The following is a 22,820-nucleotide window of genomic DNA, read 5'->3' as shown; positions in this document are numbered from 1 at the left end:
CGTCGAGTATACGTATAAACTCGGCGAGTAAAGCTTGCAGTTTGAAAAAAAAAACTTAATTCTCTTAATTTTTAAACCACCACCCCACACTCTGAGCATTGCTTGCCCTCAAGCAATCATTTTAAACATAATTTCAGAAGAAGAATGAAAATAAAACAGATCCTAAGAAATGAAAAAGAAAACAAAGGGAAAAGAAATGCAAACTCTAAACTTGGGTTGCCTCCCGGAAGCGTTTCTTTTTAAGAAGTCATTAGTTGGACTCCTTCCGTTCTACGTTTCTGCCATTCCCTCCAGCAGCAGTCCTTCTTCTATGTCTTCATTTCTCGGGATTCCTTCTTCGTATTTTTTTCACTCTATGTCCATTAACCTTGAAATGGGTGCCATCTTTTGATAATTACTCGATAGCTCCATGTGGAAACACCTTCTTCACTAGAAAAGGACCATCCCATCTTGACTTTCGTTTGCCCGGAAAAAGTTTTAGTCTTGAATTAAAAAGCAACACCTTTTGCCCTTCATGAAAATATTTATTACCCTTGATCCTCTTGTCATGCCAACTTTTGGTTTTCTCTTTATAAATTAAGGAGCTAGTATAAGCCTCATTGCGAAGTTCTTCAAGAGCATTGATTTGCATCAACCGATTGTTCTTAAGCTCAGCTATGTCAAAGTTGCACATTTTTAAAGCCCAAAAAGCTTTATGCTCTATTTCCACCGGTAAATGACATTGCTTTCCATAAACTAGCCTATATGATGTAGTACCAATAGGTGTTTTGAAAGTTGTTCGGAAGGCCCAAAGTGCATCATCTAACTTATCAGACCACTCTTTCCGATTGCTCCCCACCGATCTCTCCAAGATTCTTTTTAAGGCTCTATTTGTCACTTCAGTTTGCCTACTAATTTGTAGATGATAAGATGTTGAGAATTTATAGGTTACCCCATATTTCCTTAACACCTTTTCTAATTGATCATTGGCAAAGTGAGTGTCTCGGTCACTTATAAGGGCTTTAGGAACTCCAAATCTTGAAAATAATTGTTGGATATAGTGTCTAAGTTCATAACTATATTTGGTATGTACTTGACCCGACCCGGCATGGTCCATTTGGGTTGCACTTCACCCGAACAATTTATGGATAATATTTGAGAATAGTACAAGTTATGATTTATTAATATATTATAAGTTCTAACATATTAATATAAGATCATATTATTTAATTAGTAGTGATCTATAATTAATCTAGGATTAATTTAGAGATCAAAGATATTACTAATTAAATATGGGCTTCTATATTTATATAGTGTGGGCTAAAGCTTATTTGGAATGGGCTAGGCTTGCATGGAAAAGTCCATGGATACTCCATGGAGCTTTAACCCATGGATCTCATGGAAATGAAGAGACATGGGTTTTAAGGATGTAACCCTAATCCTCCACACTATATAAAGGAGGCTTTGGTTCTTGAAATGACACTAGTTGACACTTGTTGAGGTGAGGGCAAATTTCAAGATAGTAGTGACTATTCTCTCAAAGTTCCAAGTTTGTGGTGATTTGTGATTTCCACTTGAGGCATCCACACTATTGGTGCTAGGCTCAAAAACTCCAAGCAATCAACTACAACTTCAAGGTAAGTATTTCTTCTAGCTTTATTTGATTCATGTTCCCCATGCCATGCTAGCTAGGATATAAACCTTGGAAAATTAATTATTTGCATGTATCTTAGACAAATATAGATCCAAGGTTTATTAGGGTTGCATGTACACTTAGGAAGTGTTAGAATGCTCAAAACCCAACAATAACTTCTTCAAAAATCGCACCACCACCCGAGCATCATTAGTTGGTAAAGCTTGTGCCTCCGCCCACTTGGATACATAATCCACCGCGACCAATATATATTTGTTGCCTTTTGACATGGTAAATGGTCCCATGAAATCGATCCCCCATACTTCAAATACTTCGCACACTTGAATACTATGTTGTGGCATTTCATTTCAGGATGAAATGTTTCTCGCTCTTTGGCATGCATCACATTCTTTGACATATTGGGCAACATCTTTAAAAATTGTGGGTCAATAAAACCCAATGTCAAATATCTTCTTAGAAGTGTAGTGTGCTCCATGATGTCCACCGGTGGGCCCGCTATGACAATGCTCCAAAATTTGTCGGCTTTCATTTTTGAATACACATCTTCGTATGATTCCATCCACACAACTTCGAAAAAGATATGGCTCATCCCAAAAGTAATATTTTATTTCTGAAAAGAATTTCTTCTTTTGTTGCCGGGTAAGATCTTTTGGGATGTACTTGCTAGCTAAGTAATTAGCTATGTCCGTGAACCATGGCTCTTCCACCATGGTCACTATAATGTACTCGTCTAGAAAGTCATCTCCAACTTTATCTTCTTCCAATTGCGGGTTTTCTAGCCTTGATAAGTGGTTGGCTGCTACATTTTCCATTCCTTTCTTATCGCGTATATCGATGTCAAACTCTTGCAGAAGTAGAACCCAACGTATCAGTCTTGGCTTAGCATCCTGCTTGGCAAACAAATACTTGATAGCAGAGTGGTCAGCAAAAACAGTGGTTTTAGATAAAACTAGATAAGGGCGGAATTTATCAAAGGCATACACCACAGCTAGTAATTCTTTTTCGGTGGTGGTGTAATTCGCTTGGTCCAGATTTAAAGTTTTACTTGCATAATAAATGGGTCGAAAGTACTTATCAACCCTTTGACCAAGGATAACTCCTAATGCAAAGTCACTAGCATCACACATTATTTCAAATGGTAAATCCCAATTCGGGGCAATAATGATCAGGGCATTAGTTCATTTTTCTTTCAAAAATTCAAATGCCTCTAAACACTCTTTAGTAAAATTAAATGGTGCATCTTTTAAAACCAATTATGTTAGAGGACTAGCTATTTTAGAAAAATCTTTTATAAAATGCCGGTAAAAACCCGCATGTCCTAGAAAACTTCTAATGCCCTTCACATTAGTTCGTGGGGGGTAATTTGGCAATTATGTCTATCTTTTCCCGATCCACTTCAATTCCCGATTTGGAAACTTTGTGGCCTAAAACTATACCCTCCTTGACCATAAAGTGACATTTTTCCCAATTAAGGACTAAGTCGGTTTTTTCACACCTTGCAAGCATTAAATCAAGGTTAGTAAGACAATCATGGAAGGAAGATCCAAAAACAGAAAAAATTGTCCATAAAGACTTCCATGAATTTTTCCACTGTGTCGTGGAATATGGCCATCATGCACATTTGAAATGTCGCAGGTGCATTGCATAACCCAAAGGGCATGCGACAATAGGCAAAAGTTCCACTTGGGCAAGTGAAAGTGGTCTTTTCTTGGTCTATTGGGTCAATGGGTATTTGGAAATAACCCTAAAATCCATCTAAGAAACAATAATAACTATGGCCCGATAATCTTTCTAGCATTTGATCAATAAAAGGCAAGGGAAAATGGTCTTTACGATTGGCATCGTTTAGCTTTCGATAATCGATGCACACTCTCCAACCGGTTACCGTTCGTGTCGGAATAAGCTCATTCTTCTCGTTGGTTATGACCATCATCTCTCCTTTCTTGGGCACCACTTGGACCGGACTCACCCACGGACTGTCAGAAATATAATAAATAATCCCTGCATCTAAGAGCTTGACTACTTCCTTTTTCACTACTTCTTGCATGTTTGGGTTCAATCTTCTTTGGTGTTGCACAACCGGCTTTGCTCCTTCCTCCAGGTTAATCTTGTGAGAACAATAAGAGGGGCTTATTCCCTTGATATCGGTAATGCTCCATGCTATGGCCCGCTTTCGCTTCTTCAAGACTTGAACTAATTCTTCTTTTTCAGATTTGGAGAGGTCAGAAGCTATTATAACTAGTTTTTGATGACCATATTCAAGGAAAGCATACTCCAAGTGATTTGGTAATGTTTTGAGCTCTGTTTTTGCGTTCTACATGTTGTACTCTCCGAGTACAGGTAAGGGACTCGGCGAGTCTTCTGCAGAATTTACGAATTTTTTTGTTTCTTCAAATAGACTCGGCGAGTAGATCGGGTCTACTCGGCGAGTAGCTTGATCATAATTTTTCAATAATTCTTCATACCTAGCTTCTTCCAGCAGTCTCTCGATTTCCAGTAAGTCTTTTTCAGCATCAAATTCTTCATCAAAGATGGTGGTGGACTTGTTTGGATCTTCATTATCGCATTCCTCCATCAATTCATCAAACATGTCAATCGAGAATGTCGTGTCATCACTATTTCTCGCATGCTTCATAGCTTGATCAACCCCGACAGTGACTGAATCATCTCCCACCCGTAAAGTAAGCTTTGAGTCTCTCATGTCCACTATAGCACTTGTTGTGTTAAGGAAAGGTCTTCCAAGGATGATCGGGACTTGAGGATCCGCTTCCATGTTTAGAATTATAAAGTCTGCGGGAAATACGCACTTTTCCACCTTTACCAATAAGTCTTCACATATTCCTCTTGGAAATGTGACTATTTTATTTGCTAAGTGACTTGCCATTCGAATTGGCCTTGGTTCCTGGAGATCCAATTTCTTGAAAAATGAATAAGGCATGAGGTTCACACTTGCTCCCGAATCAGCCAAAGCATGAATGGTAGCCAAGTTACCAAATTGGCAAGGCAAAGTCAAGCTTCCCGAGTCACCCTTCTTCTTTGGTGGTTTGCTTAGCATGGCATCTGAGTAATTTTCATTAAGAACTACTTCTTTCAGTTCCTCCATCTTCCTTCTATTGGTTAGAAGCTCCTTGAGGAATTTTGCATATTTTGGCATTTGCACAACTGCTTCGATGAATGGTATGTTGATTTGAAGAGCTTTTATATGGTTAAGAAACTTCTGGTATTCCTCTTCCTACTTTTCTTGCTTAGCACGGGCTGGATATGGCATTGGAGGCTGAAAGGGCTTTTCAGGAATCTGATTTTTCGGATTTGGCAATGGACTCGTCGAGTAGGGTCTGTACCATGCAGATTTTGATTTTGGCCTTGTTTTTCTGCATCCTCCTTTTGCAATTCTTTGGGTGCTTCAGTCTGAATAGGGGCCAGAGGAGTAATTATCTTCCCACTTCTTGTTGTGACTATATTTAAGTGCGCGCCTCGTGGGTTGTTTTCAGTTTTACTAGGAAGTTCTCCCGGTGATCTTTGATTAATTTGTCGAGCAAGTTACCCTAGCTGTGTCTCAACGTTGTGGATAGATGCTTGTTGGTTTCTAAGCATTGTTCTTGTTTCTTGGATTGGAGCATCATGATCATTATGTCTCTTTTCTGAAGTAGCTACAAACTTGGTAAGCATCTCTTCCAAACTTGGTTTTCTTTCTTGTGCCAGCTCCTCCTTTTGGTAAAAACCTCTTCCTTTTTGTTTGTACTTCTCCTCCTTAGCCTTCTTGTACTCATCATAACGGAGCCACTCTTTCTTTGTTTTACGCCAATCTTCATCATATCGGTCCCCACTTGAGTAGCATACTTGCACCTTCTTATTGCCATTTTCATCCAAGTCACAATCTCTAGTAAGATGAGGCCCATTGCAGTTCTCACAACCCACCCGAATAACATGTATCGTTTGATCCATTTTCTCCATCCTCCTATCTATGGTTTTCAAAATAGCCATGACTACTGACAAATCTTCTAAAGTTGCATAGGCGGCCCCCTTGTCACATCATTTCTTGGATTATGGTATTCTCTAGAATGCTTAGAGAATTCTTCAATTAGTTTCTTTATCATCGGAGGTGCCTTCTTCGTGAGTGGACCTTACGAGTCAAGTAATTTCCTTGTTGTAACATTTACTCCATCATAAAAGATGGAGACTTCTTGTTGACTATTAAGGTCATGATGTGGGCAATTACTTAGTAGGCTCTTGTACCTCTCCTAAGCTTCATATAGTGACTCTCCAGCTTGTTGTTCAAAGTTAGTTGTGGCTTTCTTTAGCTTAGATATCTTGGATGGTGGGCAGAATTGATCAATGAACTCTTCTTTCATCTGGGCCCATGTAGTGATGGATCCAGGGGCAATGACTTGAGCCAATCCTTTGCAACACCCTTCAATGTAACCGGAAGCATGCGAAGTAGCTGAGTTTCCCAAGGCACGTTTGGAACATTGAAATAATCACTTACATCATTAACTTCATCCAAGTGTTTGTAAACATCTTTGTGGTCTTTTCCGGTGAAGGGAATCTCCTTAAGTTGACCAAGGATGTGACCCTTAAGCTCAAAAGTAGCAGTTGCAGGAATTGCGGGTTGCACAAGTCCCGGGCCAGTGTCATCGCGTATCCTCTTCTTCCATTCCCCCATGGGGATTTCATCAATGTTAGCCATGGTAATAGCTAACTCGTCGTCGGAATCGAAGTCGTTCCCGTATGTAGGTTCTTCTTCTTCCTCAGTTTCGTACTCGGTGTCTTCTTTGATTGGGTCTTCGCTTGCTAAAGAGGCACTGGATGCTCCTGATTTGCTGCTCTTCTTCTTCCCAAAAACAGTTTTCAAGTTAGACAAAGGTGACTTCTTAGGTGTATTCGAGCTTTCCACGTCTTTGCCTCTGTTCTTTCTTAACGCGGATTCTAGGTCTTCAAAAGGAGGTACCAACGGAGTGTTGGATCCTCTGGTCATGAAAATCCTGTAATAAAACAAGAAAAACACATAAAAAGAACAAAAAAATGAAACTGAATTAAACGAAAAGTAACTACCAAATAGCAGGGTACTCACCGAGTAGGTACGAGTGCACTCAGCAAGTAGCCTGTCTCAACAAAAAAATTAAAACTGAAGAAAAACTTCTAAGAAAAACTAATAAACTCTAAAACCTAACCTACTTACTGAATTACTAAAAAAAATTAACTTTGTGCAAGAAAAACTCACACAAAGGATTGATAAAATTAGGAATTAGACTTAATTTTGGAACCGTTCCCCAACAACGGCGCCAAAAACTTGATGTATGTTAAACGAACTAGTTTTAATCCTACTTATAAAATGTAAATTAATCACACAAAAGGCAGTGAACCTGTCTATTGATGGTATAGTTTTAGTAAGCAGGGTATTGAACATAGGGAACGACAATTTAAACTAGCTACTAAAATTATCTAATATTAACTAACACATAATAAAAGAGATGGTTTTCTCTAGTTTTGCAAGACTAGAAACTTACTAACTAATAATTAAACTAATTAACTAGAAACTAAGAAAGCAAAGATTCAACTAAATTCAATAGTAAAGGAAACTTCTGTTTAGGTTCAACTCAATTGATCCTATGGTAGTAGTGCAATGGATTAGTTGTTCTATTGGCTACCGATTCAAGTGATTAGGTTCACATTCGCTACACTAATCCTTAGAAAACAAACTAACTCAAACAGTGGCCAGTTGTCTAATTTACTTTAATTTCCTAGGTTAGTTATTCGGGTTAATTAAGACTTGTAGTGGTCAACTAAATTGGTCCTTTAGTTAACCTCTTGTTGATGGTCATCACACAAGCTCACACGGGAATTTACCTATTTTCCAATTAATTCTAGTTTCACATTCGCTAATCCTAGTCATATAATAAAGTGGTCACATAAATTATATGAAGTAACAATTAAGAGATGTTCATGCAGCTTAATTCTCTTCATATTAACAGAAAAATAGTTATCATTCACACATAAGGTTCTTTAACAAGCTTAGATTAACAAAATTACCAATATAAAACTAATCCTACCATAAATCAAACCATAATATCAATATTTTCTCCCCAAACAGAAGTTAAAAGGTTTTTAGCTCATGATTCAGGTAATTGAAAGCACAAAAACGAAATCTATATGTCTATACATGATGGAAACAATAGATTAAATTGCAAGTAATGGAAATTGACTCTAATCTCCTTCGGAATCGGATTTAGGGTTGGATCTTCGTTTTCCAGGTATTCTCTGACTTCTATTCGTAGCTTTTCTCCCTAAGGGTTCTCTAGAATTCTTTGTGTCGATCTGAAAGTCGTCTTTATAGATTCGACCTGACTCGCCGAGTCCATGACCGACTCGTCGAGTCCATCCCTTAATTCCCGTGCACGATAAGTTAAGGAGTCTTTATCTTCTCGAATCTTCGTATAGACTCGTCGAGTCGATGATACAACTCGCCGAGTTCCTTCCATTTTGTGGCCTTTTCTTCTCTTGATCCCAAAGCTTCCCACTGAGTACTCCTTCTTCTTTTTGCTCCCAAACATTCTTTTTGGACTGAAAACACAATTCACACACTTTTAAGTATCTTTTGTCCATAATATGCAAATAAATAGTTGATAAATGATAAGCATTAATATTAAATAAAGGGCTATATATGCACATATAAAAATACCTCACACTTGACTTTTGCTTGCCCCCAAGCAAAACTGAATTTTAGCACATTAGAATCACATAGGATAACTCCAATCGAACCCAACCATTATGCCAAGACCGTAACGCATGCATTTGTGTCTAAAGCTAGCATTTTTTGAATCTTATGCATTTGAAACCCCATTTTTTAACTTCCTCAAACCACATTCATTTGAAACCCGCTTTTTTAACCAATGCAACTCAAAAGTTTTGTTAATTATGATTTAACACTCAAAAGTTTTATAAGTTATATTATGCTTAATTAGCATTTAGTGAGAAGTTTACTATAAAAATACCAATCTTTTGGGAAGACATGCATATAAATCATATACAAATTTCATAAAGAAAACAATTTAAAGATTTTTGTGTTGGGTGGAGGTCTTATGACCACTTTTGGAGATATGCTATTATGTTAGAGTTTTTAATTTGTAAGTTTGTTATACTAATTCATTTTTATATTTTCTTCGTTTTTAGATTATTGTAATACAGTCGTTGTATATTGTGGTTTAATCATTAATATATTGATCATATCTTATTATATAGGGTGATATCGAAAATATTTAACTAAATATTTTAAATATGTTTTTTTTCTTTTGTAATTGTAGCGTTTCAAAAAGATAATTAATTAAAACTCATACATATTTATATTTTCCATCTCTCTCTCTCTCTCTCTCTCTCTATATATATATATATATATATATATATATATATATATATATATATATATATATATATATATATATATATATATATATATATATAATAGAGGTCAAAACACTTCAATCAAAATTCATTTAAAATCTAATATTTCAAATGCTTTTTAATAATGATTGTAAAAGTTTCAACATGTGTTACTTAATTAATTGATTAATAAAAATATTAATGTTTTGAAACTCCTAACTCTTAAAGTTATATTATTTAATTTGTTAGTTAACTGAAATATTTTTCCTACATAAAGATAACATTTTTATGTTTGGTTACTCATATTTGTTTATGTAATTAGAAAACAAGGTGTACATAGAATGACTACTTCAATTTCACGTAGGAATCGATACCACTAGAGAGGTATGTTGTTTTTAACCGGTGGTAGAAGATCCACATACCCTTTTTAATTATTTATAATAATGCTTAGTAATATATATTTTATATTTCTATTCACCTTAATTGTTTAGGTACAAATTAAGGAAGAGGATTCTCGGCGTACCAACATAAAGTCAAACGTACGCCTTCAAGATATGTAATTAAAAATAAATATCATATTTACTAATCGACTTATTTTAAAACTCTTGATGGCATTTATGTATAATGAGATATTTTGTATGACTTCATTCTTAATTTCAATGTTTAATATTTTAAAGTTCATATATGAAACCTTGGATGTTTTGGTGTAATATAAATAGTATAATACAAAGTTTATTAGTTCAATATTGTTTATTAATAGCTCATACAAATGACTTATTTCTTATGTTATCCAAAAAATATTATCAGACATAAAAAAAGTAGATTATATTAATGTTATACAAAAACTATAATATATATCGGATATTATAAAAGTAAAAGTAAGTTTATATGGTTTGGACTATATTAGATAGTATCAAAATATAAATTGATGAATTTTTATGTTATTTGATAATTCAGTTAATGCCCAAAACATGACTAAAAACGTAAATTTCAACATATTTCTATTTTTTCCCATAATTATTTTAACCAATTAAATGCATTCTTGCACAACACACGAAGTTACGTCTAGTATACTTATAAAGGAAGCATTTTTTTCTTTCACCACATTCATTTGAAACTCCTATGGCTTTTCAATTTCTTTCTATTAATGATTATAAGTTGGTTAATAAGGTTAAATAAATATCAAATCCAAAGTGGAATCATATATAAACTAAATTTCAATATTAAAAAATATATTTTTTTTCTACATATAAAGTTATGTTTTTAACTTTTATCAGATTATAATTAATTTATTAGGTCTAATATGTTGTTGTATGTAAATCATTAACATTTTAAAGTTACAACTTTTGAACAATTTGTATAAAATACTTCAATTGTTAATTTAAATATAACCTTACAGAATCAACTTAAATATAAATTTTAGTTCAACTTAAACTACCAAAAGAATATTTTGTAAGTAGTTAAAAATGATAAGTTGTAGTGTCTTTCTAATGATGATTATAAGTTGGTTAATAAGGTTAAATAAGTATCAAACCTAAAGTGTAATTATAAATAAACTAAATTTCAATATTAAAATAATATTTTTACTTTTACTTATAAAGTTATGTCTTTAACTTTTAACATATTATACATAATTTATTAGATTTAATATGTTGTTCTAAGTAAGCCATTATTAGTTTAAAACTACAACTTTTTAACAGTTTGGACAAGATAATTAAAATTGTTAATTTAAATATAATATTACAGGGTTAATTTCAATATGAATTTCAGTTCCACTTAAAAAACCAAAGAGTATTTTGTGAATAGTTAAAAATGATACCTTATAGTGCTAAATGCAAAAACTAAATTATAATATCAATTTAATTAAAATATTTCCTATAGATATTTTTATAATTGTTAAAAGTTTTCAAATAAGTAGCTTAAAATAACTTACAATAACAATAGTTAAAAATAACTCTATATAAATGATTATATTGATACCTTTAAAATAAAAATAATAAAAATTGTTTGGTGTTTTAAAATTGTTTGGTGTTTTAAATAATTACAATGATAGAAATTAAAATGTTAAACAAATAAATTTTAAAAAATTAATTAACAATAACAACATTATAAATAACATTAAACCATATATTATATTTAATTTTATTCATGATTGACTCGCGGGTAGAGGTCATTCAAAAGATTGAGATTATCCATTTTTAATAGATGTACATATTATCATATAATTCAAAATAATCAATATATTATCTCAACTTAGTATTATTATATCAAATTTAACAACAATATTATTGTTATATTTGAATATATATATATATATATATATATATATATATATATATATATATATATATATATGTTAAGATTTCAGCTATATAAATGCTTCTGCGCAACGCGCGAGCATTCGCTTGGTATACTTATAAATGAAGCATTTTTTCTTTCACCACATTCATTTGAAACTCTCATGACTTTTCAATTTTTCTCTAATAATGATTATAAGTTGGTTAATAAGGTAAAATAAATATCTAACCTAAGGTGTAACATATATATATATATATATATATATATATATATATATATATATATATATATATATATATATATATATATAAACTAAACTTCAATATTAAAATAATATCTTTACTTTTACTTATAAAGTTATGTGTTTAACTTTTTACATATTATACATAAGTTATTAGTTTTAAAATGTTCTTGTATGTAAACGATTATTATTTTAAAACTACAATTTTTGAAAAGTTTTGAAATAAATACTTAAATTGCTAATTTAAATATAATATTATAGGGTCAACTTAAATATAAATTTTAGTTCAACTTAAATAACTCAAAGAATATTTATAGATAGTTAAAGGCGATAAATTGTAGTGTATTTCTATTAATGATTATAAGTTGGTTAATATGATTAAATCAATATCAAGCGTAAAGTGTAATTATAAATAAACTAAATTTCAATATTAAAATAATATATTTACTTCTACTTATAAAGTTATATCTTTAACTTTTAACATATTACATTTAATTTAATAGATTTAATATATTGTTGTATGTAAACCATTAAAGGAAATATGACTTATCAAGGTAATTAACTTTTCGGTATGTTCACATCTGGGTAACTATCTTTTTTTATACATATGTAGGTAACAAACTTTTTGGAAGTGTTCACATATGACCATTATGACCTGCTATAGCAGGTTAAATCCTAAATGTGAACGCTTTCAACAAGTTTGTTACCTAGATGTGTACAAAAAAAAATAGTTACCCAAATATGAACAAAACGAAAAGTAAAAATTAAATTACATGAATGGTCCTTATAGTTTGGGGGAATTTTTGCTTTTGGTCTCTAAGTTGTTTTTTTAAACTTAAGTAGTTCCTATTGTTTACTTTTGTTGCGCGTTTGGTCCCCATCTTACCTAAAAATACTATTGTGCCCTTATTAATTTATTTTTTTTAATTAATTTTCTTATCTATATTTATTTTTTACATATTTATAAAAATTAATATACCACACATATTTGTATCTCCTCGGATGATCCCTACTATTTATTTTTTAATTAATTTAATTTTTTTTAACTCGGATGGTCCATACTATTTAATTTTGTTACGAACTTGGTTTCTGTCTTACCTAAAAAGACTATTGTGCCCTTATTAATTTTTTTAATTAATTTTCTTGTTTATGTACTTATGCTTTATATGTTTAAGAAAAATTAGTAGACCTCACATATCTGTATCTCCTCACCATCCCATCTTTCATCATTCTCAACTTCTATTTATTTTTCATCTTTAGTGATATCGACGTCTTCATCATTACTTCTTTTTTCGGTCCTTCAACTCCGTCGAAACAACACCACAACCCACTAAATATGAAGAGACAGTAGGTTATGGTGTTGGTTCTCCAGAGTTGAAGTACCAAAAAAAGAAGGACGGTGAAGACGTTGATGTTACTAAAGATGGAAAAGAAATAGAAGATGGGGAGGATCAGAGATGAGATGGTTAATGGTAAGACTCAAATTAAATTTCTCAAATGTGATTTCAGGTTTTATAAAAAATAAATACATAAATAAGAAAATTAATTTAAAAAATTAATAAGGGAAAAATAGTATTTTTAGATAAGACAGAGACCAAACGCGTAACAAAAATAAACAGTAAGAATCAGCCAAGTTAAAAAAAATTAATTAAAAATAAACAGTAGAGATCATCCGAGGAGATAAAAATATGTGTGGTCTATTAATTTTTTAAATATGTATAAAATAAATACATAGAAAAGAAAATTAATTAAAAAAATAAATTAATAAGGGCACAATAGTATTTTTAGGTAAGACAGAGACCAAACGCGCAACAAAAATAAATAGTAGGGACCATTTAAGTTAAAAAAATAAATTAGGGACCAAAACCACAAATTCTCCCAAACCACAGGGACCATTCATGTAATTTAATTTTTAATTTTCATTTTGTTCATATTTAGGTAACTATTTTTTTTTTTGTACACATCAAGGTAACAAACTTGTTGAAAGAGTTCACATCTAGGATTTAACCTGCTATAGCAGGTCATAATGGTCATATGTGAACACTTCCAAAAAGTTTGTTACCTACATATATACAAAAAAAAGATAATTACCCAGATGTGAACATACCGAAAATTTAATTACCTTCATAAGTCATATTCCCTTATTAGTTTCAACCTACAACTTTTGAATAGTTTGGATAAAATACTTAAATTGTTAATTTAAATATAAGATTATATGGTAAACTTAAATATAAATTTCAATTCCACTTAAAAAAATCCAAAGAATACTTTGTGAATAGTTAAAAGAGATAAATTTGTCCTAAATGCAAAAACTAAATTGTAATTTCAATCTAACTAAAACATTTCATAAATATATTTTTATAATCATTAAAAGTTTTCAAATAAATAGTATATAATAACAATAGTTAAAAATAACATTATATAAATGATTATATTCTTACTTTTAGAAGCAAAAAACAATGTTTGATGTTTTAAATAATTATAATGATAGAAATTAAAACGTTAAGCTAAAAAAAATTTAAAAATTAATTAGTAATAATAACAGTTATAAATAATATTAAACCATATATTATTTCTTATTTACATTCATGAGTAACCTACCTGTAGAAGTCATACGATTAAGATTATCCAGTTTTATATATATATATATATATATATATATATATATATATATATATATATATATATATATATATATATATATATGTATATATATAAATATATATATATATATATATATATATATATATATATATATATATATATAATCATATAATTCAAAATAATCAATATATTATATTAACTTAGTATACGAATTATTATATCAAATTTAACAACAACGATATTGTTATATTCAAGAAAACATATATTTGTGAAGATTTCATCTATATAGGTGTTTCTGCGAAATCTATATAGGTGTTTCTGCACAACATGCAGACATTCGCCTAGTATACTTATAAATGAAACATTTTTCCTTTCACCATATTCATTTAAAATCTTCATGTATTTTTCTTTTCACCACATTCATTTGAAACACTCATGACTTTTCAATTTCTTAATAATAATTATAAGTTGGTTAATAAGGTTAACTGAATATCAAACGTGTAATCATATATAAACTAAATTGGAATATTAAAATAATGTATTTACTTCTACTTATAAAGTTATGTCTTTTAACTTTTAACATATTATACTTAATTTATTAGTTTTAATATATTGGTGGATGTAAACCATTAAAATTTTAAAGATATAATTTTGGAAAAATTTGTAAAAAAATACTTAAATTATTAATTTAAATATAACATTATAGGGCCAATATAAATATAAATTTTAGTTTAATTTAAACAACCCAAAATATATTTTTAGATAGTTAAAAATAATAAATTGTAGTGTCTTTTTAATAACGATTATAAGTTGATTGATAAAATTAAATAAATATCAAATCTAAAGTACAATCATAAATAAACTAAATTTCCATTTTAAAATAATATATTTACTTCTACTTATAAAGTTATGTCTTTACTTTTAAGATATTATATTTAATTTATTAGATTTAAAATGTTGTTGTATATCAAACATTATAAGTTTAAAGCTACAACTTTTGAACAATATGAACAAAATACTTAAATTGTTAATTTAAATATCACATTACAGTATCAACTTAAATATAAATTTCAATTCCACTTAAAAAACCAAAGAAATTTTTTTAAATAGTTAAAAGTGATAAATTGTAGTGATAAATGCAAAAACTAAATTGTAATCTCACTTTAACTAAAATAGTTCCTAAATATTTATTATAATCGTTAAAAGTTTTTAAATAAGTAACTTAATATAACTTATAATAACAATAGTTAAAAAAAAAAAAAAAAAAAAAAAAAAAAAAAAAAAAACTCTATAAAAATGATTATATTGCTACCTTTATAATCAAAAAATAATGTTTGATGTTTTAAATAATTATAACTAAGGAAGATTCCCGCGTTGCGAATTGGATACGCCAAAGTAATCCAATGCCACATGTCACCCATTTTAAGTTTAAATTTTTTAAAAATCTATCAAGAATTTAACAGGTAACGTACAAAGTAAATCATCACTATGAAGATCATATAAATTGTATGAACGCAACTACAAACTTTCCCTTCTTGGTTTCGTTCACTTCTCTTATCTGTGCAAATACAAAACACGAAGGTGTTATTTGACAAAACCAAAAAAATTGTGTTTCTTTTTTGATCTAATACAGAAAAATGACTTAAAAGAGAAAGTTTGGAAAATAATATACTTTCCCCATAAAGTCGTGACCTTTCACAAAATTCCCCTCATCTAAACAATACTCTCATAGTTACATGAAGTAAGAATTCTCTTCCATTGCGTGTCATAGCCAAATTAAAGATATGTTAAAGAAACTTTTTAAAGAAGAAATATATGCTATTTTGCAGCAAATACAACATACCAATTTGTGTTTCTTGAACACAATCATTGTCCTATAATCAAAAGAAAAAAAGGATAATGAGAAAAGAAGCAAAAAAGTTATTTTTAGAATGTATACTAACTTCATAAGTGTTAATTAAATACTAAAAACGATGAAACCTAAATAGTTAAATTTTATGATTCGTAATTGTATCACTTAGAAATTACTTTATGAGAATATGTGGGATAAAAAAATGGTTAAATTTTATGATTCGTAATTGTAATACTCAATTTCTATTGTTTTCTTTCTTTCAATTTGTTATTTTTTTTAACTAATTATAAAAGTATGGGACCAGGATGTTACCAATTTTGGTTCCAACTTTTCAGGAACTACTGGTCCAGTTCTAATTCCTTGTAATTTGGTTGGGTACCCACATATGTTGATTGTTACATGTAATGCTGCAAAATCACTTTTTTTTCCCTCTTAGAATTCCAACATGAGAAGAGATGTCAAGATCAAAATTAAAAGGGTTATTATACGGAAGAAACTACTTTTTTTTAAATATATCAAGAAAATTGTCAAAGCTTTCTATCTTTTAAGCTCTTATTGCAACAAAAAGTAACTTTAGTAAATGACAACTAATTTCATGAAAAACCTTGTAGATTTAAATCATGCATCTCAACTCCATCTCTACCAATGATGACAATTGATTTCTTGTATCACCTTTTTTCATAATAGAGCTACATAGTTCATCATTAGAAACATAGGTTTCCTCTGTAGCAACAGATTTGGTGTTATTATTTTTTTTAAAGAGTTGAAAGTAGGTTTGTCAAATTAGAAAAAAATAAATAAATAAATAAATAAAAAAAGGTTCAACATGTTGGTTTGGGTAACTATTGCTTTAATTTTGGACCAGTTTTCCCTTGTTATCATTTAGCCTCATCAAAATGGAATAGCACATGCATCTTGTAGCTTGGGATGCAAGACAATAATAAAGATTCAAGACTATAAAGGACAATGATAGAGGGTAATAAGGGAATTCACTAATGTTAGAAAGATACCATCCCACACATGACCATATACATGTTACTATTTCCCCTTCTTTTGATTAAGTGTTATATCTGGGTACATAAAAGAACGAAATCATGATTTTTAGGAGTAAAATCAGACATAAAAGCAACTTAATATGCATACCTGTAAACTTATACAGTGTAAGTTTCGTTGGTAAATTACTGGAAAGTCATGAATACATAAAGACAAACACCCATTTATCCTTATTTTATTTGTGAAAAAGAAAAATATATTACCAGCTGTTGAGAGGAAAGTCGTCTAAAACTCTATCATGTTATGCAATAAAATCATCACAACACAATCTTAGAAATTAAATTAATATCTTTTCAGAAAAATACAATAAAGAATTTGATTAATTTTCTTTTTGTTTCATGACCAAAAATTACCTTTTTCATATTCTAGTGCTTGCAGAATCATTTCAACTTCGAAAATAAAAAACGTAAAATATTTAAATAAAAAAATATAAACGTTTTGAAACAATTAAAACATGAAGATTAAATAGAATAAAATAAACATACTTTGTCAAAATGTTTCACTAGAGTTCTTGAATTTCTTCAGCTCTATACCAAAAGTACCCCTGATTCCACCACCAAGAACATTTCACATTTCATTTAAAGTTGCTTGCTGAAATGTACTCTTTTCAATCTTAGGTACACCATCAGAAGGTGTTATATCTCCCACAATAGCTATAAAATTCAGATTATGTTATCAAGTTTTAATAATCCACAAATACAAAAGATAAATCATGGAACAAATGGTAATTTTTAGGTATTAATTGTGTACCTTTTGCAATGTCGTGCATAATTGCAATCCTCATATACTTATTCAAGTTTATACATAAAAGTTGTGTTTTGATCGATGATTAGTGGAAATACTGAAATCAGAAGAAGCAAAATGTAACTAAATCGAACCTTCCCAAATTCAAGGCCAGAAAGACCAATTTGTTTATGCTTTGTTTTATAAATCAGAGTATTTGTTTAAAGAAAATGGTTGCAGAATTTGTTCCCAAAACAAAATATGATAAGAATTTATCTAAACATTTCCATAAAGAAATGTATTTTCCTTAAATAACAAAATCTCGGGATGTCATGTTCCGATACAGACCAAAAGCATAAACAATATAAAATAGACCTTACAATAGTTATTTATAACTACTGATCTATAATCCAAAACCTTTCGTCAAGTCCACCAACTTATACTCTTGTGCCATTACCTGTAATGCAAATAAAACTAAGTGGGTCAGGCTTGGGAGCCTTGTGAGCATATAGGGTTTTCAACCCACAATAATATAATTATTATATTTAATCATCAAACAATCAAATCAATCACACATCCCTATTATATTCCTTACTCTTAAGGATCTACCCTAAGAATCATCTATTCGTTCACTCCGTATTAGGTACTAAGACAATAGCTGCCCAGATTCTTTATTAGGTACTAAGACAGTAGCTGCCAGGATTCTTTATTTGGCACTAAGACAACAGATGTCAGGGTTCTTTATTTAGCACTAAGACAATAGCTGTCAGGGTTCTTTATTTGGCACTAAGAAAATAGCTGCCATGGTTCTTTATTTGGAACTAAGACAATAGTTGTCCGGATTCTTTATTTGGCACTAAGACAATAGCTACCAGGGTTCTTTATTTGTCACTAAGACAATAGCTGCCAGGGTTCTTTATTTGGCTCTATGACAATAGTTGTCAGGGTTCTTTCATCGGGTACTAAATCCATAACTACCAGGGTTCACCTTTCGTCTCATCCTCAAACTCATCCTTCATCACACACCAACTATTTCGACTACCCATGTTCTACCCAACATATTTGTAGATATAAAATACATATATAGTTTAAATCATTTAAAAATCTGTATAAAACATTCATTCGACAACCATATCAAGTAAACAAACAACGTATAAACACATAGCGCGTATTTTATAAAATACTTCATATCTATGTGTAAGATGAAAATGACTATACACACACACAAAACATATACTTAATACATTCAAACAATACTTGTATTAAAATCGTGTTATGAAAGGGACTATACACTCACACATATAAACAACTTTATATTATACACATAGCACGTATTTCATAGTAAATACTTAATATTTATGTGTTAGAAGAAAGTGACCACACACTCATTTGATTAGAAGATGATCGGACAACACTATAACTTGTAGAAATAGTATTCTTTGGTAGATCTGGAAGATCTTTACAAAAACCGGGCTCCTCGCGGGCAGAGCTTCGGCTCGGGAATCTCACTTCTCAGGATCTTCGGGCTTCGAGACTTGCTTTGGGTCTCGGGAATGATATATAGGGGATTCAAGGGGTTAAAATAGGGCTTAGAGAGAGTATAAGGAGTGGGAGAGTAAGAGATGAGCAACCAAACTCGGCTGATCCTCGATTTCTATTTATAGGGTGAATTTTCTGAGTTCACCTGTGAGTTTCTAATATTCACCTCGTGAACTGGCTCACCTCGTGAGTTTCTAATATTCACCTCGTGAGCTCGATACGTCATTGCGTTCTTCATGACCACTTGCCCTGGAAGACATCCATCATCTGTTCACCTCGTGAGTTTCTAATATTCATCTCGTGAACTGGCTCACCTCGTAAGTTTCTAATATTCACCTCGTGAGCTCTGACACAACCTCGGGGTTCACGCCCCGAACTTCAGAAATTCATAACTTTCGCATACGAGCTCCATTTTTTACGTTCTTTATATCCACGTGTAGGTGAGATTATGCTCTACAACTCTTGTTTAGACTTCGTTGGCTAATTATGAATTTATTTTTAATATATTATAAATATATTACTTTTATATTATTTTTAGTAGGTCGGGACAGGAAAACTCCGTTATAAATTCATAACTTCTTCATCTGACGTTCGTTTCCGCCTATCTTTTTATCGTTTCACTACTATAGATGAGATCTTCGATTCTCATTTAGATTGTTTCGGCTAAAAATCAATCGATCTCAACTCGAGGATTCGGGCTGCATACTACTAAGTTGAAACTTCGGAAAAATCATAACTTCCTCATACGAAGTCAGATTTAGGCGTTCTTTTTATGCATGTTGTCGGTTTAACGTATTCTACGACTTTTGTTTAGATCGCTCAGGCTAAATATTGCTCTAACGTAAATTCACTTTTTACGTCGCACTGTGTCGTGCCGATTCTGTCGCGAAACTTCGACGGGTCATAACTTCTTCGTTATAACTCGGATTTTGGCGTTCTTTATATGTGAGGAATCCTTATAACATATACTAAAACTTAGTTAAGAGTAATCCTTCTAGATAATCTTCCATCAAAAAGTCATTTTTGATGCTTATCGCTCTAAATTGACTAGCCCTGATCTACGGGCGTTACAATTATCACCCCTTTAGTATGATTACATCACGGAATCATCAATGAAATAGGGCTTGCAAAATGATTCCAATCTTCTAACTTAAGTCAGCTGTTACATCGAACTTGGTCCTCTGGACCATGTAACCAATTCATCGTAGTCGGAGTCAATTTAATATGACCACTAGGGTCAGAATATCAATCATCTTCTTAGTCATTACCGAAACAATGGTAACGACATACTTGAATAAAAACGATATCAATTAAAAGCTTCTTGGTAACCTTGTGACTTTCCCTGATCCAAGTGCGATTCATGTGCTTCCGGTAGTATATGCATCTACTACCTTTAACACCTACTCATACTTGTCCCAAGTATTGTCCCGCAGTCGACCAAATGACCATACAAGAAAATCACACAATCATACAACACATCAGATAGCAAAACTAGGGTTTATATTCTATCTTGAAACGATTACTGTCACACCCTGAAACCGATGGCGAAAACATTCCGGGGCGGAGGATGTCATGTAGAGTATCACAACCAATGTACATAGTAAGCATAGCAAACACAAAACATTACATTACTTAGAATCATCACATTTGTTTGAAAGTAGAAAAGCAAAGTAATACATGCTTTAGATACATAAGTTTAAACAAAAGTTAAGACGTGACTTCCATACGCTCCGTCTTCAGCAAAAGAATGAGGATACCTGTCTAAGGAGAACCTAAGAATACAAGCAGTTTAAAAATCAATATAAAGCTGGTGAGTTCATAAGTTGTTTGTTTATGTAAAAAGATCATGTTTCCTTTAGTTTTTCTGAAAAGTTATTAATTACAAGCTTCTTGGTAACCTTGGTAACCTTGTGACTTTCCCTGATCCAAGTGCGATTCATGTGCTTCCGGTAGTATATGCATCTACTACCTTTCACACCTACTCATACTTGTCCCAAGTATTGTCCCGCAGTCGACCAAGTCACCATACAAGAAAATTACACAGTCATACAACACATCAGATAGAAAAACTAGGGTTTATATTATATCTTGAAACGATTAATGTCACACCCTGAAACCGATGGCGGAAACATTTCGGGGCGGAGGACGTCAAGTAGAGTATCACAACCAATGTACATAGTAAGCATAGCAAACACAAAACATTACATTACTTAGAATCATTACATTTTTTTGAAAGTAGAAAAGCAAAGTAATACATGCTTTAGATACATAAGTTTAAACAAAAGTTAAGACGTGACTTCCATACGCTCCGTCTTCAGCAAAAGAACAAGGATACCTGTCTAAGGAGAACCTGAGAATACAAGCAGTTTAAAAATCAATATAAAGCTGGTGAGTTCATAAGTTGTTTGTTTATGTAAAAAGATCATGTTTCCTTTAGTTTTTCTGAAAACTTATTATCCAAGAAAATCCCATATTTTCTAACATGTTTGTCGATTTCCATAAGAGAGGCCCTAATTATCACCAGTACGATAAGAAAACCATAAGTTGAGATCATTGGATTACCATACAGTACGAAAGTAGGTAGTTTTAATATATAAAACTATAGATTAAAGGAAGATATAAAATCCGTGAACCAAAATTTATATTAATATGTATTGTGAGTCGAATAACCATGCTAATATGACAACGAGACCTCCTTGACGTTCTTCAGGCGTCGGACGATATCCAGAATTTGTCACCCCAGGCGTGCCTGCCTAACTATAGCTAGCAGTTAAAGTGTGGGATTGTCAGTCCCGAATAGATCTATTCACAAATACCACGCTCTCCCTCTAGGAGACTCTGGTTACACTTCCGGGGAGGATTTACTGATGACCCGAAGGGTTTAAGGAAGATAAATCTCACAAGCTAGTATTAAATTATTCACAATGAAATTATCTTGCACGATACTTTAAATTAAACAGAGATAAACTGAATCAGACATAGTTTATCTATTAACTTTACATAAAATCTGTGGTCGTAAAACAAAAACTGAAGATCCCAATTTATTCCCATAATAATTTGATTGTTTTGATTGTTTCCTTACTTTAATTGAAATCCATGTGGTTATATTCGATAAAACATCCTTTATGATCTGCATAATACATCAGGGGTAAAGATATCTAAAAGTTTTCCATATATTTATAGAATTACATTAGTTTTAGGTTTCAAAAACATTTATAGTTTGTTTGTATTCCCCCTCAAAACATTGAAAAACACGGAAAAAGGCGTAGGGGTATGAACTTACTAGTCGAGAAGTGTGACGGTTGGATGCTAATTGTCAGTTCAGGGATTGAAAACACGCGAGGTTCCTATGTAATATGAAGAGATACATAAATTATATCTAATCAGACCTTGATCTATTAATTAAATAAGAATAAACACTTCTAGATACGAAAACACTTCAATTCAAGTGTTTGGAGTGACCCGGGTACCATCTAAAGGTGTGTAAGGCTTGGATATGG

General features: G+C 31.4%; 1 protein-coding gene and 1 non-coding gene across 2 annotated transcripts; one reads left to right on the top strand and one right to left on the bottom strand.

Moving 5' to 3' along the window:
- Positions 1-394: 394 nt before the first annotated feature.
- On the bottom strand, positions 395-4,787 carry LOC145045582 (uncharacterized). Its single transcript, XM_078993902.1, has 2 exons — positions 4,099-4,787; positions 395-740 (listed from the first exon to the last, which is right to left on the bottom strand). Exons 1-2 carry the CDS (start codon positions 4,785-4,787, stop codon positions 395-397), a joined length of 1,035 nt encoding a protein of 344 aa, XP_078850028.1.
- A 1,043-nt stretch (positions 4,788-5,830) lies between these two features.
- LOC144999191 (small nucleolar RNA R71) lies at positions 5,831-5,937 on the top strand. The gene has a single exon (XR_013660711.1). It is a non-coding gene; the product is annotated as a small nucleolar RNA R71 (small nucleolar RNA).
- The last annotated feature ends 16,883 nt before the right edge of the window (positions 5,938-22,820 follow it).

This window comes from Lactuca saligna, chromosome 5 (assembly GCF_052625555.1).
Source record: "Lactuca saligna cultivar CGN05327 chromosome 5, ASM5262555v1, whole genome shotgun sequence".
Taxonomy (NCBI): domain Eukaryota; kingdom Viridiplantae; phylum Streptophyta; class Magnoliopsida; order Asterales; family Asteraceae; genus Lactuca; species Lactuca saligna.
The sequence above is the reverse complement of the archived record's forward strand: the minus strand, read 5'-3'. Positions and strand labels throughout refer to the sequence as shown.